Source organism: Centropristis striata, chromosome 14, assembly GCF_030273125.1.
Source record: "Centropristis striata isolate RG_2023a ecotype Rhode Island chromosome 14, C.striata_1.0, whole genome shotgun sequence".
In the NCBI taxonomy this organism is placed as follows: domain Eukaryota; kingdom Metazoa; phylum Chordata; class Actinopteri; order Perciformes; family Serranidae; genus Centropristis; species Centropristis striata.
This window is the reverse complement of record NC_081530.1, coordinates 4752110-4767781: the sequence shown is the minus strand read 5'-3', so window position 1 is coordinate 4767781 and position 15672 is coordinate 4752110. Positions and strand designations below refer to the sequence as shown.

The window sequence follows — 15672 nt, the reverse complement described above, 5'->3', positions numbered from 1 at the left end:
ATTGTACATAAGAAGAAGAAGAGAAGAGTACTTTATTAATCCCACAATGGGGAAATTCAACCTCTGCATTTAACCCATGCTTTTTTACACACAAGTGAACACACCATGCAAGGAGCGAGCAGTGGGCAGCACATTACTGCGCCCGGGGAGCTGTGGAGGGGGGGTTAGGTGCCTTGCTCAAGGGCACTTCAGTCCTAGACCTGTCAGTACCGGGATTCGAACCAGCGACTCTCCAGTTACAAGCCCGATTCCTAACCTCTAGGCCACAGTTATAATATTTAATGTAATTGGCATTAAAACACCTAACATTACAATTTTGTAACACATCTGGGGAGATGGAAATAATATTGTTCATACATCAAAACTGCTCACAACCAGAAATGTGCATTTTGATTTGTGGGCGAACTGTCCCTTTAAGAAAAGCAAGCCACTCGTAGCTCTGCAGCTATTGGTCGGTGACAGTTACGTCAGACGTACACGTTGCTGCGTTCACAGTTCTGACCAATGGTAGGTAACATGCAAATCAGGTTTAAAACTGTCCCGGGGAATCCGAGTTTCGCGCGTACAATATCCTCTCGTACAGTATCAACTGTGGCTCCCTGTGACCTGTTTGTCTGCAGGATTAATTAAGATAACATATTTAAACAGGGATGGACACGGCCCGATATTTATTCTACATACGGTAGAAATGACAAAGAGTGGCAGCAGCCATTACGGGATGAGAAGAGAGGCTCCCTGGGCCTCGGAGGTCTCTGTCGCGGTATGTTCCGAGAACAGCGCGACCACACGGACCATGAGCCATTTACCCCAACTCGGCAAGACCGTAAAACTGAAACTCTCCCAACCGGATGGCAGACCTGCGTACGCTTACGTTACACCCCTCGGACCCTCAACAACCGGGACAGAGCAGAGATTCATTTTCGAACCACTTCAGGTAACATCACGTTAAACAGAATAATTATAACCAGCTGCAATGTGTGCAGAGCTAACCCAGGTGAACTTGGATATAAAGTGAACACTGAGTGATTGTATGCTAGGCAGTTGCTGTGTGATAAATTAATAACGTTATGGTTTATTTACACATTTCACCTCTCTTTCCATTTGGTCACTGTCTGCTAATGTGACGTTCAAAGGCCGAATATTATAGCCATTTTACAACACATTCGGACGTATTTATCGTTTTAACATTTCCGAACTTGTAACTCTTGACAGCTTAATTGTATGATGTTGTTACTTTGATAACTTATACCTAGCTACTTGTGCGTTGTCATAAATAGCAACCAGGTCATATACGCGAGGACAATATATTGTAGGTGGCATTAGCACCAGTGGGAACTCGAAATGCAACTTTAGTCCGCTGCGTAAAGTACGCAAAGGTTACCCCGTTTGTTCCCGGATGCGCTAAATCTGTCTTCAAAATAAAGGCAAATTGTCATTCAAAGTAACAAACGGAATAAACAGTTTTGATTTTACGATCAAAATGTGATGCTGTATATTTGCTTATAGTTTTGGCCAGCTGTTATTAGTGGTCTTTACACATCGTCACAGTGTTAAAATAATCGCCTAAGTCATTTTTCCGTCAAAATAGTTTTTTTTTTTTTTTTTGCCCAAACCATCTCCTCATAGCCACCTATGCTAAAATCGCCTACATCCTCAGTTAATCAGATCATGTGATTTTACCCCTTTAAGATCATCACTTCTTTGACAATTTGCCACATTCATAGGCATCAGATAAGAAACCAGCAAAGAAGAGCTAGAGGGAGATTGTTTAGTTATCAGTTTAGTTTATCAGTCTTTTATTGTTGACACTAATATTGGTAGCATTTTACTCTAAGGTGTCTGCGTAAGAGTGACATGAGCGTGTCATAAACATGTCATGGGGTGTGTAATGAACATTAATGACACAATTAATGCTCGTGATACTTGTCATGTCATGTTTCTGACAGGCTTGTGTGACTCTTACGTAGACACCTTCAAAATAAAGTGTTACCATATCTTGCTTAAGTCACAAAGGCACGTTCAAAAAATTGCTTAAGTCATTTATTTCTCTTAAGTTACATATTTTACACACAGTGTTATTATTATGCCAATAGCCATCCTTTGTTACATCCTTTTTGAGTGAAATGATCGATAAATGTCATATGTTACACTTTTGGTGAAGTTTTTTGTGTTTCCTGCAAAACTTGAAAAAATAAGTTTGGCGATTATTTTAACCGGGTGACGACATAGAAAGGGTATAAAACATGTATGTGGGAAATGCAGCACTTGATGGAGGTATAAAACCTTGTGTGGAAGGTATAATAAAAACGGGGAGATTATAAGTAAAAACTATAAAAAATATATTCAAATAAAAGATTATTTTTGAAAAAATGTTGTGTATCTCTATAGAAAAAAAGAGACATGCTACAGTATTTGCTTGTTAAATAATCAAATGAACCACGTGCTGCTTGAAAAATCGTCAAATGCAAAAATGTATTTTTCTTGTCAAAATACAAACCGGTTTTAATTTTTAGACTTTTAGATTTTCCTAAACTACTAATTTTTATTTATTGATTAAATCGATTTATCACCAGCTCTATTAAAAAGGGGAAGCCAAGCTTTTATTTTGAAGTTGAATGTGTGAACCTCCGGCTACATTTATGTATTTCCGGTAACTTTACGCTTGTTTTACCTTGGGCTGAGGCATCACACCGCGCCTTGTCGGAACATACTTTTGCACACTTTGGTCTTCGAGTGCCGCAGTCGCTGACAGCGCGTTTTAACACCCGAGTTCCTGTGCCGACACATTGGTAAGGAGGTAACTGTAACCTGCACGGTGTCCATTATTGCCAGAAGCAAAGTACAGTTAGGCCTTGGGAGAGCATGGGAGGGGGATGGGGAGATGTTGTTCCTACTAGCTTAACACACTGCTGAGGGAAGCTAGCTTCTGTCCCAACCCCCAGGTAAGGACAGTCCTCAGAAACTCTGATTAACGAGCTGCACGTGAAGATAAACTTAACACATAATGCAGAAGCACATGTATTGCTTCTTATAACATGCAGTTTGAGTCAGAACTGAATACAGTGGATTCATGACATGTTTATACTGTATAAATGTCCAAAATGGCTGCCCTATGAGCCACATGCATTAGTGATAATATTACAAACTAAAATTCTTACTTGCATGATATTGCATTAAAAAACATTTTATCTATATGTGCTGTTTTTCCCCCCACACACACATTCAGGCAAAGAGAAGGCTGGAGCTGGAAGGCGGTGCCCCCCAGGACTCTCAGGATGGTGGCTGGACCGCCCAAGCCAAGAAGCCAATGGCCTCTCAGTCCCACACAGAAGGAAAGGGTAAGACTTTAGTATTGCAGTGACGAATAAGGGTTTTCATATTCCAGTGCTGGGGAAAAAGAAGTGGTAAATATCTGCCTGTTTTTCCTCATTTTTTTGTGTTAAACTGTCCGAACATAATGCAATCAGTCCACACATTGCGTTTAGTTATTAAGCAACGGAAGCACAGCAGGTTTGTGGTGGGAAATTGCAATGCTGTGATGTATTGGTTGAATTGTTGTTTACTGCTGATTAAACCACAGTCTGGGTGAATACTCAATTCTGATTGGCTGTGGGGTGTTCACAAATTCCTGACAACAGAGACTACCTAGTAGTTCTGGTTAAACTGTTTGTTCACCGCTAGTAGTAACCATCACAACAGGGATGCAGCTAAAGCTTCTGTTTACTATTATTTCCAACGCTGAGTGTTATCCTTTAAAACAGGGGTGTCAAACTCAAATACACAATGGGCCAAAATTTAAAACTTGAATAAAATCGTGGGCCAACATTGAACAAATAAACCTTTTAATATATACCAAACATGTTTTGCTTTAACATTAAATATGGAACCAGCAACGCTTATAAATATACAATATATAACTAAATAGTGCAGACATGCAAAATCTAATTTCAAATAAAAAACACATCAATGTCATTAATTTATTAAATAAAAATTAAATAAAAATCGTATGCCTCTTTTCTATTTGCATCCTTCTGATTTAAATATCAAAATAAAGTTTTTCAACAGCTTAATACATTTAAAAATAAAATAACAATAATAAATCTAGTATTAGCGGTAAATGCGCCGTATAATACCGGCGGGTCAGCTTTTATAGTACAATAATAATAATATAATAATTTGATATTGCCTCGCCAAATTTGGCCTGCGGGCCAGAGTTTGACACCCCTGCTTTAAAGTGTAACGCACAAACTGCAAGAAGTGCACTGCCCCTCTGGACTTATTGGTGAAAATGCTTTTAATAGTGAACTTTACATAAGTGATCATCTCACATCTGATTTGCTATGCAACTCACTACTTGAGGCTGCAGCAACAGTACACAGGCTTATTTTTTTGTTTGTTTGTGAAAATCTTGATACTCATTTAGCAACAATGGCATGGTTAGGTAGCTAACTAGTCTTGCTGTTTATCACACTGCAAAATATTTATGGTCTGGCAACTGTACATAGTGCAATTGACCTGCTAGCACAACATTAGCTTTCTGGATCATAGTGGAGCTAAATGGTTCTATGAGCTGAGCGGATTAGAAATACCTCCTGTTGTCAGGTCGTATCTAAAGTTCATCCTATTTACTGGAGTAGTGAACAGTGTTGTCATTGCATAAGAACCTTATGGGATGGTAATGGGTGTTCCATGCATTAGGCAAACCCTCAGTTGTTACATGTGCTTGTGAAAACTAAAGATTTTTCTAGCAAAATGCATGTAAAAGAAATGAATGCTACATTTTTTTTTTAATTTAGCAGCCATTGTATAAACGGATTAATGCCTGTCAGGGTGTCTATAATTAGAAATGAATGGCCCCCCTGTCAACCATTCATTTCTGATAATGGACACCTCGTCTGGCATTAACCCTTACCTGTGAGGATCCCAAAGTGGCTTTAGTTGGTTCTGTTTTTCGGTTTCCTCCCTCTCATTGCTTCCCTTGATGGACTACTGAATTTTGGTTCTGGTATTCATTTTTAACCCTTTATCAGGCGAAGAACTATATTTGGTAACTTCCGTGGGGATCAAAACGGGGTCGAGAAAAAACTTGCAAATTTACTAGATTAAAGTGGCAAATCTACAAGAAAAAAAGTCAGAGATTTAAGAGATTTAAAGTGGCAAATCTGTGCAAAAAAGGTCGCAGATTTACGAGATTTAAAGTGGTGAATCTGCGAGAAAAGTTACTTTTTTCCCACTTCTTTCTCATAAATCTGTGACTTTTTTCCACGCAGATTTGCTACTTTAAATCTCTTAAATCTGCGACTTTTTTTCTTGTAGATCTGCCACTTTAATCTAGTAAATTTGCAACTTTTTTCTCAGAATATTTTTATTTCTTATTTTGGATATCCGCTGAAGTTACCAAATACGGTTATTCGCCTGATAAAGGGTTAATAAACTTTGCTGCTTGATGCCACTTTCGAAACATTTTCTCATGGGATTAAAACTTTGGAATTATAGTCGCCACAGAAGAACGGCAAATGTTCGAAGGTATATAATCAAAATATACTCTCTATGACAAAGAATAATTTTCTTTGACATAAATAAAATCAAATCGATTAACTTTTGGACTGTTGGTCCAGTAAAACACCATTTGAAGGATGGACATGTTTCACTATTTTCTGATCAAGTATTGACAAAATGAAATTGAAATATATAGAACAGATTAATTGAGAAAATAATAGGCAGATAAATACTTAATAAAAATAACTAAGTTGCAGCCATAATTAGAACAGAGATAGGAATAGTCAAAGAAGAGAATAAAGAAAAAGGTATGACCACAAAATAAAAACAATCTCCTCCTCACTATTTTTCCAGCTCCCACCTCCAATCCCGTAACACACAAGGCCCTGTATGAGAAGTCGCGCTTCGACACATCGCTGGGTTTCTTGACACGGAGGTTTGCAGACTTGTTGAGCCGCTCTGCTGAAGGAGTTCTGGACCTGAACCACGTGGCCCAGCAGCTCAACGCCCCGAAGAGACGCGTCTATGACGTCACCAATGTCCTGGAAGGAATCCAACTCATCAAAAAGAAGTCTAAAAACGTGATCGAGTGGTTGTAAGTATGAGTGGTTGTGTGCTTGTTGTGCAGTGCATACCCTTTTTTTTTTTTTTTCAAACTTTATTGCACAATACTAGCCTGGCTAACACCAGACTATTCTCAAATGAGGTCTAGTCTGGCAACGAGCAATGCATTTCTCCGAAGAGGAGGTGTGGTTTACGATCCTCCAGAGCCGTTTATTGGGCGCTTAGAATGTCTATCAAAGCGTCTGTAGGTAGCTCTTAGCCAATCAGATCAGTTATACCAGATGACGTAGTAGAGCAACAGAGATGGATGTTTGTTGTGTGTGTGTCTGTGAGAGAGTGTTGCTTGCTGCTTTGCTTCTCCAATTCTCGCTTTCTGCAAGATTATTTATTTTCACGCTTTATTCCCCCTCATGGGCAATAAACAAGCTGCTGCGGGTCTCTGGGGGCTCCGCTGTCCCCCGGCTCGTAGCCAGATCACCGGCGGTGACCGGCGGGCTCGGCGCTAATCACCGGCGCTACCGGTGATCTCGCTCCAGCGAGAGACCTTTCGCCTTTCAACTTTCGCTCTAAACTATTTAAGACACCATCTACAGCTAAAGAGAGTTTCGCATCTGCAGCAGCCATGTTGGATCCGTAAGAAAACTACAAGCTTCCAAGTGCCGAGTAGTACGCGTCATCGTCTTGCCGTCCCTCCCCGCTCTGTGATTGGATCCCTAAAACAGGGCTAAGAATGCTTCCTGGTTTCCAGACCCTGCCGCAGTTCGAAATTAAATTTGAGTGCGCAAGGCAGTATACCCAGGCTAGCACAATACTATAATTACAAGTTCAATCAAGAATCTCCACTATGCATTCCCCAAGAAAATACAAAGAACAAAAACAAAATTCTGCAAGGCAAAGAGTTAAATAAACAACAAAACTATCATCTCAGTAAGTCAAGTGGGCACAGACACAAACTCCAAAGAGATATAAAAGTATAAAAATAAACTTTGACATTAGAAAATAAAATAAATAATAAATACAGGCAACAATACAGACAGATCCTCTTCATCGCTGAGACAACCCCTCTCACCAACCACTCCCACTCCGACCCCATGAAAAGGACCCAAAGACACATCATCACATCATTTAAGACCTTCACACTTCATCATCAAAACACTTTGATAAATCATTGCAAAGTTTTTGTATTGGTCCATATTTTTCAGCTAAAACTAATAGAGAGGAGTAAAATATTTTAAGTTTGTTTTTGAAACATATTAGTGAAGGTCTTTGATTTGTGCAGGGCATACCTGCACTTCATGGCTGTCACATGTGGAGCGGAACCTTTCAATGGGACTTGCCGCCTTTTCTTTCTATTTCATTCATTTTGCAAATGTCGTAGTAAAAAATCGCATTGTTGAAGGGAATTTAGGTTGTTTTCAGCTCTTGTAACAGGATCTCTGTGGTTTAAAGTTTAGTTTCTCTCCCACATTGTTGTTTGTACTTTCAGTAATCTGCTTTATTTACTGTTTTTAATGTTTACTCAGCTGTATTGGAGTTACTGCTGATGAAAACCCAAATTTTCCTGATTTTGCTGTCTCACAATACAAGCTTAACTAAGAAACTAATGGAGGGGGCGTCCTGGTGGCTCATACTGGGAGAGCGTGTACCATTAAGGCGGAGTCTTTCTCTTATTCTCCCCCTTTCTATCTGTTACTATCTAATGAAGCAGTAAAATGCCAAAAAATAATCTAAAAAAAAAAGAAACTAATGGAGGACCTCTATTAGTCTAGACGGAATTGTCCAAAAAGTGAAAGTGAGGAGCATTTATGGGTACAAGTCAGGAACCGGCCTACTTTACTTACTTTACTTCCCAAGCGAAATTTTGAGTTTTTGACCTTCTAATTTGTATATCGAATGGCCACCAAATTGCCCATCTTGCATTGGTCATTGGACCATTTCCCCTTAGTTTTTTTGTAAGTAGGCAATCAAGATGAGGAAATTCAGTTTCTGGATCTATAGTCTAGAGTCAGAGCAAGGATATAGTGGAGGCTCAGTGTCTTTTTATGTGTATATATATATATATATATATATATATATATATATATATATATATATATATATATATGTATATATGTAACCGACATAAATATTCAATCAATCACTTTTAAATGTTCCAGTTGGTATTTTGCATATATATATATATATATATATATATATATATATATATATATACATACACATAAAAAAGACACTGAGCCTCCACTATATCCTTGCTCTGACCCTAGACTATAGATCCAGAAACTTAATTTCCTCATCTTGATTGCCTACTTACAAAAAAACTAAGGGGAAATGGTCCAATGATTGTGCATGATGGGCAATTTGGTGGCCATTCGATATACAAATTAGAAGGTCAAAAACTCAAAATTTCGCTTGAGAACCATTTTTTTTGGACTCAGCACCCTTGAAATATGGAAAGTAGGCCAGTTCCTGACTTGTAACCATAAATGCTCCTCACTTCTTATAGAAGGCCTTTTTTCTGAAATCCGTCTAGACTATATCGTGAACAGTTTATAGGAAATGAAAGCCTATTATTTTGTAACAATAAGGGGACTTTTAGGGGTTTATCTACTGTTTTGGCACACCCTTTAGCATGTAGCCCTGTTTAAATGGAGATTGGGGTCCAGATTGTGCCCACATCTCACTAAGATCCAAGGTTACTGCTGACAGGCCACATCAGCGTGTGATCTGGCTGATTGGATCCCAATGCGAGCGAGATCTGATCTCAGAGCGTACATACTTGACCGTTAGTGATTCCTGCCAAGAGCAGATTACCAAAAGTGCTATTGAAGTGACAAGTGTAAGCATGGTTTTTGTTGTGATCTTAATTCTGTGTTGCTGTTTGGATGTGTGTGCACAGGGGGGGTCAAGTGAACGTGGAGCTGGATCAAGAGCTGAAGGCTCTGGTGGAGGAGGAGACGAGGCTGGACGAGCTGATCCAAAGCTGCACGCGGCAGGTTCACCAGATGTGTGAGAACCAGAACAGTCAGAGATATCCTTTGATCGTAATCTCATTACGTAATGCTGTCGGACACATCCATGGGATGGATGAATGCCTCCCACTCTACCCTACAGTAATGTGTTGCTTTTTTCCTCTCTCTCTGTTTAGTCATTTATGTTATTTCCGAGCCTGGTGTAACCAAAGTTATTGCAATAAGTGTAGGGCTATGTTTACTGGATTGGCAGAATTATGATGTCCACAGTGAAACATAACCGTGATGATGACATATTTGTTGTTCATATGCTTTGTTTTATACTTTTTCTTTTACTAACATTTTTTGCACTTTTGAGCCCATTCACTGCCTATACTATAAAGAATGTCATTATTTAATTTAGAGAATGTTGGACAGATAAGATAGATAAGCCCAAGGCATATTAGTTATGCATATTTTTTATCAATTTACATTATTTTCAATGTAAATTGATAAAAATATTCAGATCAATGCATAAACTGCGTTGTACCAAAGGACTACCTTAAGACGACCAGTTCCAACACTGCACGGAAATAGTAATATTATGAAAATATTTGAGACAGAACTGATCTTATGTGCAGTCCACCTGATTTTTGCACTTTTGAGCCTATTAACTGCCTTTAGTCACCTACTCACCTACTCACCTGGGGCCTCATGTATCAAAGAGTGCGTAGCTTTCATACTGAAAGATGGCGTACTCCCAAAACTAGAAAAGTACTTACGCAAATTCACCTCCACAGGTATCAAACCGTTCTTACGCCAGGTTCAGCACCTTTCCTTCATACATCCCAACCAGCGTGGAACTGAGCGCACATGCACGAGCCAGCAGCCACGCCCCGGCTCCTCCCCAAAATTAATACGAAAATTACATGCAAATTACTATAAATCGCCGGCATGCCTGCTGTCTATCGATAAAACAATGGCAAATCAACTTACTGCCACTGCGCGCCAGGTGGACGTGGTGATCTCCAGGTGGAGGCAGGAAAAATTAGCTTTTTGTTGCTTCAGGTGTGGGATCAGCAACAAGGTGCCACTGTGGCTGTTAACCAGCCGGATCAGAGAGCTGCACCATTACAGAAGGTCCCTCCACACACGCTCCTTCTAAACGCCACCGTTATTGAATCTAGTTAGAGCCGTTAGAGCTGCCAGTGCGTAATGCGGCCCAAAATCATTTTTACGCATCAGTTTATAAGCCACATTTGTTGTTCCAATTAAACATCACATACGGGATCAAATATGCACACCTGACTTATTCTGAAAGGATTTCCGGCACACGTTTTTTCTCCGGGGAGAGGGATCTGTGCGTCATGGATCGCTGTGCACCTGCAGCGTTAACATCTCCATGTTAAACCAAAGGGGAAACGGTCGGCGATCGGCACTTTGACACAGTAATTAAGGCAGGTTGTTCGTGAAAAATGTGCGCGCTCCATAATCAGAATCACAAGACCTTTATTGATCCCCGGAGGGAAATTCGGTATATATAAAAATAGTGGAAATAGCAGAATATTTAGACTTAAGGAAATAAACAATGTTAACATCAAAACATATAGACTTCAACATACTATCATTGCACAAGTAAGCAGCAGTACGCAGGTGAAGTCTGAAATATGAAAATAGATGAAAAAAAATCATCTATCCCCTCATATTTAGAATGGGTTATTGATGGTGGAAATCAGCATTTTCCCTCCATTTTCCGAGAGCTATGAACTATAAAAATAATGTCAGTTGTGTGTAGTAGAGTTTAGACATGAAACACGTTTTAAATAGAGCATAAAAGACAATAATTTCTGCCAAACAAAAGTTTTCGGAAAAGGTTGCGGAGCGGTCCGCACATTCTCATGGCAAGTTCACTTTTCATACATGTGGCGTGTGCGGAAAAAATAGCGTACGCAATGTTTTTGTGCGTACGCAGCGTTGATACATGAGGCCCCTGGTCTTTCCTGAGGCTACTTTTCCTCCCTATTTGTGAGTCATATGTTTTTAATTCGCACCCACACCACCTGTTAAGAAAGCTCATCCTCAAAAATTTGTGTCAATCAACCATCAGTCCTGCACCACAGACAGCCCAACTTTAAGAATTATAGTCGCAGGTCTTAGACAAGTTGCTTCCAAGGTTATAATAGTTTTGGATTTTTCATTAGTTTTAGTTATAATTTCGTTGTGAATTTTTGTTTTCAAATTCAGTTAGTTTTAGTTCGTTTTTAAAATGAGTTTTCTAGTTTTAGTTTAGTTTTTATTTTTTGAAAATGCTTAGTTTTAGTTTAGTTTTTATTAGTTTTAGTGTTAGTTTTAGTTTTTTTGTAATGGGCTATGTGATGGGTGCGAAATTCAAAGTGGTCATAATAAATTTTGCCTTTATTTCCTTTGGTTTATCCATCTCAGCCCCAATAAGGTGATTAACTGTTATGAATTTTGGTTGGAGTGTAGACATCCCAGTCTCAGTAAACATATTTACCATGTGTTTCATGTTCAAATAGAAACACTGAATTATGAATGAAAAAAGTTGACAAAAACGAAAACTAAGGACATTTTCACTATAATTTTAGTTAGTTTTGTAACCACGCAATACAGTTTCAGTTAGTTATCGTTTTTAAAAAAAAACAAAAACTAGTTTTTATTTTTATTTCAGTTAACGAAAATGTTTTTTCAATTCTAGTTTTCCTTATTTCGTTAGTTTTCGTTAACTATAATAACCTTGGTTGCTTCAAAATCATGATGTTGGGCTCAGTGGTCTAAGATCCGTGCTATGTTATTAGCGGTTGTGATTGACATGTCCAGGGCCAGGTCGACTGGAAATCTGTTTAAACGGGAGGGATACCCGACTTGCCTTAAAGCAAGCAAATAAAAAACGAGTGTGGTAGACTCCAGGCTAGGTATCCCCAGCTGTACACAAACATCAAGGTTCAACATGTTCCTTAACTCCTAAGGATCACATTTGCCTATTTGACTTACGAAGACGTCCAAAGGATCCCCAGCCTAAAAGAACAGACTGTGATCGTGATCAAAGCTCCTGTAGATACAACGCTGGAGGTGCCACACCCAGAAGAGGTAATTTTTTTTTTTGCAATGAAATAAATTGATTTGAACAGCGTGGTTAATTGCTTTGGTTTTACAGATGCAGCATTGCTTTGAATTAAATTAAGTCCATGCCACATCCTCCCTAGACAGTGTTCACTATAAGTGTCTGCTGTCAGCTCATGTTCAGCAACCTTTTAATGAAAGCACTCTGTCTACTTCACTCTGTCTGCAGAGCCTTCAGGTCCACCTCAGCAGCACACAGGGCCCCATAGAAGTGTTCCTGTGCTCCGACGACCCCGTCCCTATGGAAGCCACAGACAGCTCTGTGACCAACGGTGCCAATGGCTGCCACTTTAACTCGCCCACCAATGGAAACAGCTCCGCCCCCCTCGTGCCTTATTCCTCCTTCGTCCAGGTGTCTTCCAAAGGTGAGTCTTACACCTAAACACTCTATGGCAGGGGTGTCAAACTCAAATACACAGTGGGCCAAAATTTAAAACTTGGACAATGTCGCGGGCCAACATTGATATTTATTGAAAAAATTGACCTAAACAAGTTCAAACGAAATGGAACAAGCAAAGCTTGATATAACTTAGTATTGCAAACATGCAAAATCGAATATCAAATAAAACAAACACAAACAAATAAACACCCCATGGTCCATCTCAAACACGTTTTACTGTTGTAAAATGGTACTTTGTTGCTACAGAGAGGGAGGCGACTACCCAAGGTGCGGTATTTAGTAGGCCTGCCAGTCAATTCATATATTTAATCGCATGTTGTCCATAGTTAACTGCAAATTAATCCCACATTTTGAAAATGAACATTAAAGGGAGATTTATCAAGCATTTAATACAGTAGACAGAGCAGGTATTTCTACAACGGTAGTTACGTCCAGTAACCACTTTTTCCCAAGGTGCTGACATTTTTCATTATACAACGTGTACAACGGCAGATGAGTTATACTTCATGCACAGACCCTGAGGGACTTGTGATTGCTGAGTGAAGTGTCTGGTGAGTGCAGCCGTTGTACTCTGTCACAACTCCTTCGCTACAAGTTGTGCATCTGTGATACAGCGGTGGCTCTCAGGGGCAATTAATAAGTGGAGAAGTTGGATGTGACCGGAATAATTTCATGCGGTATTCCACAGTGTTAACTGGTGTCACTGCAAGCTAGATTTTTTTGGGCTAACAGGGCTGTTTGCATTGGCTTTATGGCTAGCAAATGCTATTTAAGGCTAGATGTGCTCTGGTGCTACCTGGACAGGAACTGTAAATGACTTTGGCCTTGTCTACTACTTTTTTTATTTTTTTATTATTTTTATTGGATTTTTCTTTTCAAACAATAAAACAAGACAGCCATTCAACAAACAACAGACACTTCAATCAGAAAGGTAAACAAAACAAAACATACAGACTCAGACAGACAGGCAGACAGGCAGTTCAGGGCTTTTTTTTTTCCCCATCATGATGGGCTATAATGGCTTAAATAAATAACAGTAGTCACATATTGCAGGCTTAGTCTGGAGATACCTACAGAAAAGTGGGAAGTTTAAAGCTTGGTTTCAATGTAATCCATAAATGGTTTCCAGGTATTCTCAAAGTTACCTGGGGAGCCTCGTAACATAAATCTCAATTTCTCAAGTTTAAGGTGTTGCCTCACATCTCTCAGCCACTGAGTCCAGCTAGGTGACCGAGGATTCTTCCAATTGAGGAGGATCAATCTCCGTGCTAACAGGGTGACAAATTTGGTTATTCGGAGTTTATTTCCAGAAAGATTCTCGTTCATCCCTCCCGCTATACCAAAAATAGCTATCAGAGGATCTGGCTGAACTACAGTTTTGAAAACCTCTGATAGCGTTGTAAAGATTGAACTCCAATAGGCGTGCAGGTTGGGACAAAGCCAGAATGAGTGTGCCAGGGAGGCAGGAAAGGCCTTACACCTGTCACATGTGGGATCTATCACATGTGGGATCTATTTGGCTACTACTTTTAGTGCGGCGAAGAGTTATCATAACACAACCTGTGTTAATTCATCAAAATATGGATTTGCGTTAATTCGTTAGCCCATTAACTTTGACAGCCATGGTATTTATTTCTAAACCTACTTTTACATTGTTGGCTCACATTTGCTTTGGATTTCAAACTTTCACCACTCATCTTTTCTCTCCCCCCATGTCCCCCTTATCCACACTCCCATTATCTCTCTAGACGACGCTAACGGTACTTCTGGGATCATTAGTATCTCCGACCCGCTGCCCGAGCAGACACAACACTCATCACCAGTAACTGTCACCCCCGCCTCCCCCATGCACACCTCCCTCCAACCCCCCTCCGAAGATCACCAGAGCTTTGTCACCCTCACACCACCTTTAGCTTTCTCTCTCGATGGGGAGGAGTACCTGGTGAGCCTGGCCGAGGACGAGGGCATCACTGACCTCTTCTCCTCTGTCGACCTGGACCAATTACCCCTGGATATGCCCCCTCTCTGAACAGCTGTTGTGGAAATTCAATAATTTTGGGCACCATCTGTTCACAAACCGGATATCGAGGGGATTCAATAAAAGTGCTGATTGGAATAGGAGTTTTATATTTGCCTATCCTGGACCATGCTACTGGGATTTACTGACACTCAGGTATGTGGAGGACTGAGATCTTTTTATGGCTTCCTTATTGTCTTTGGGACTTGGACTGACATGTAAGCTGATATGCAAAACACTTTGTTTAAGAGCTTTAATCAGTTGCATTGTTGGGTGTCCTTAAGTGTCCTTCTCAAAGGTCTGAGCATTGCTGTCTCTACACCGGACTTATTCTTGACCACTGACCATGTCGATGGAAATATGACATTTTGTAATATGATCACAAAAGAGCCTTCACAACAAAGCGCTATTATTTAGACACCCAGTTAGTGTCAAGAAGTGTTGATTAAAAGCGTAAAAATGCAAAGAACCCACGTCTTTTCTTGACTCTGCTACAAGGGATGCATGATCCAACTTTCTTCTCACCTGCTGTCTTATAACTCTGGGTATCTGCTGCTGATCCTATTCCAGTACTGTCTTTACTTACAAATGGGTGGTTGACGTGAAAAGTGAAAAACAGAATAATTCAAAAAATATATGTCAAATGACATACAATTATATTCCCTTATATGTCAATAATTCAAAACTGAATGTGTCCATTTCTAATTCATATATTTATTATATTATTAACTTTTTGGTGTGGTAGTCCTAAAATGTGTGCAACAAAATAAAGAATGTCATTATTTAATTTAGAGAATGTTGGACAGATAAGATAGATAAGCCCAAGGCATATTAGTTATGAATATTTTTTATCAATTTACATTATTTTTTAATGATCAATCAATGTAAATTGATAAAAATATTCAAATCAATGCTTAAACTGCGTTGTACCAAAGGACTACCTTAAGACGACCAGTTCCAACACTGCACGGAAATAGTAATATTATGAAAATATTTGAGACAGAAGTGATCTTATGTGCGGTCCACCTGCTCCAGAGATGTCTTCTGTCCTTCCTGATTCTGGAAGGACCCCTCTCAGTAATGGGGTGGTCACATTAATGCCT

At 39.6% G+C, this 15672-nt stretch overlaps 1 protein-coding gene across 1 annotated transcript; it reads left to right on the top strand.

The window, feature by feature from the left end:
• Positions 1 to 576: 576 nt before the first annotated feature.
• Positions 577 to 15038, top strand: e2f3 (E2F transcription factor 3). Its single transcript, XM_059350063.1, has 7 exons — positions 577 to 934; positions 3227 to 3338; positions 5854 to 6094; positions 8960 to 9091; positions 12005 to 12119; positions 12322 to 12517; positions 14301 to 15038. The coding sequence occupies exons 1-7, from the start codon at positions 689 to 691 to the stop codon at positions 14579 to 14581; spliced, it is 1323 nt and encodes a 440-aa protein (XP_059206046.1). The 5' UTR covers positions 577 to 688; the 3' UTR covers positions 14582 to 15038.
• The last annotated feature ends 634 nt before the right edge of the window (positions 15039 to 15672 follow it).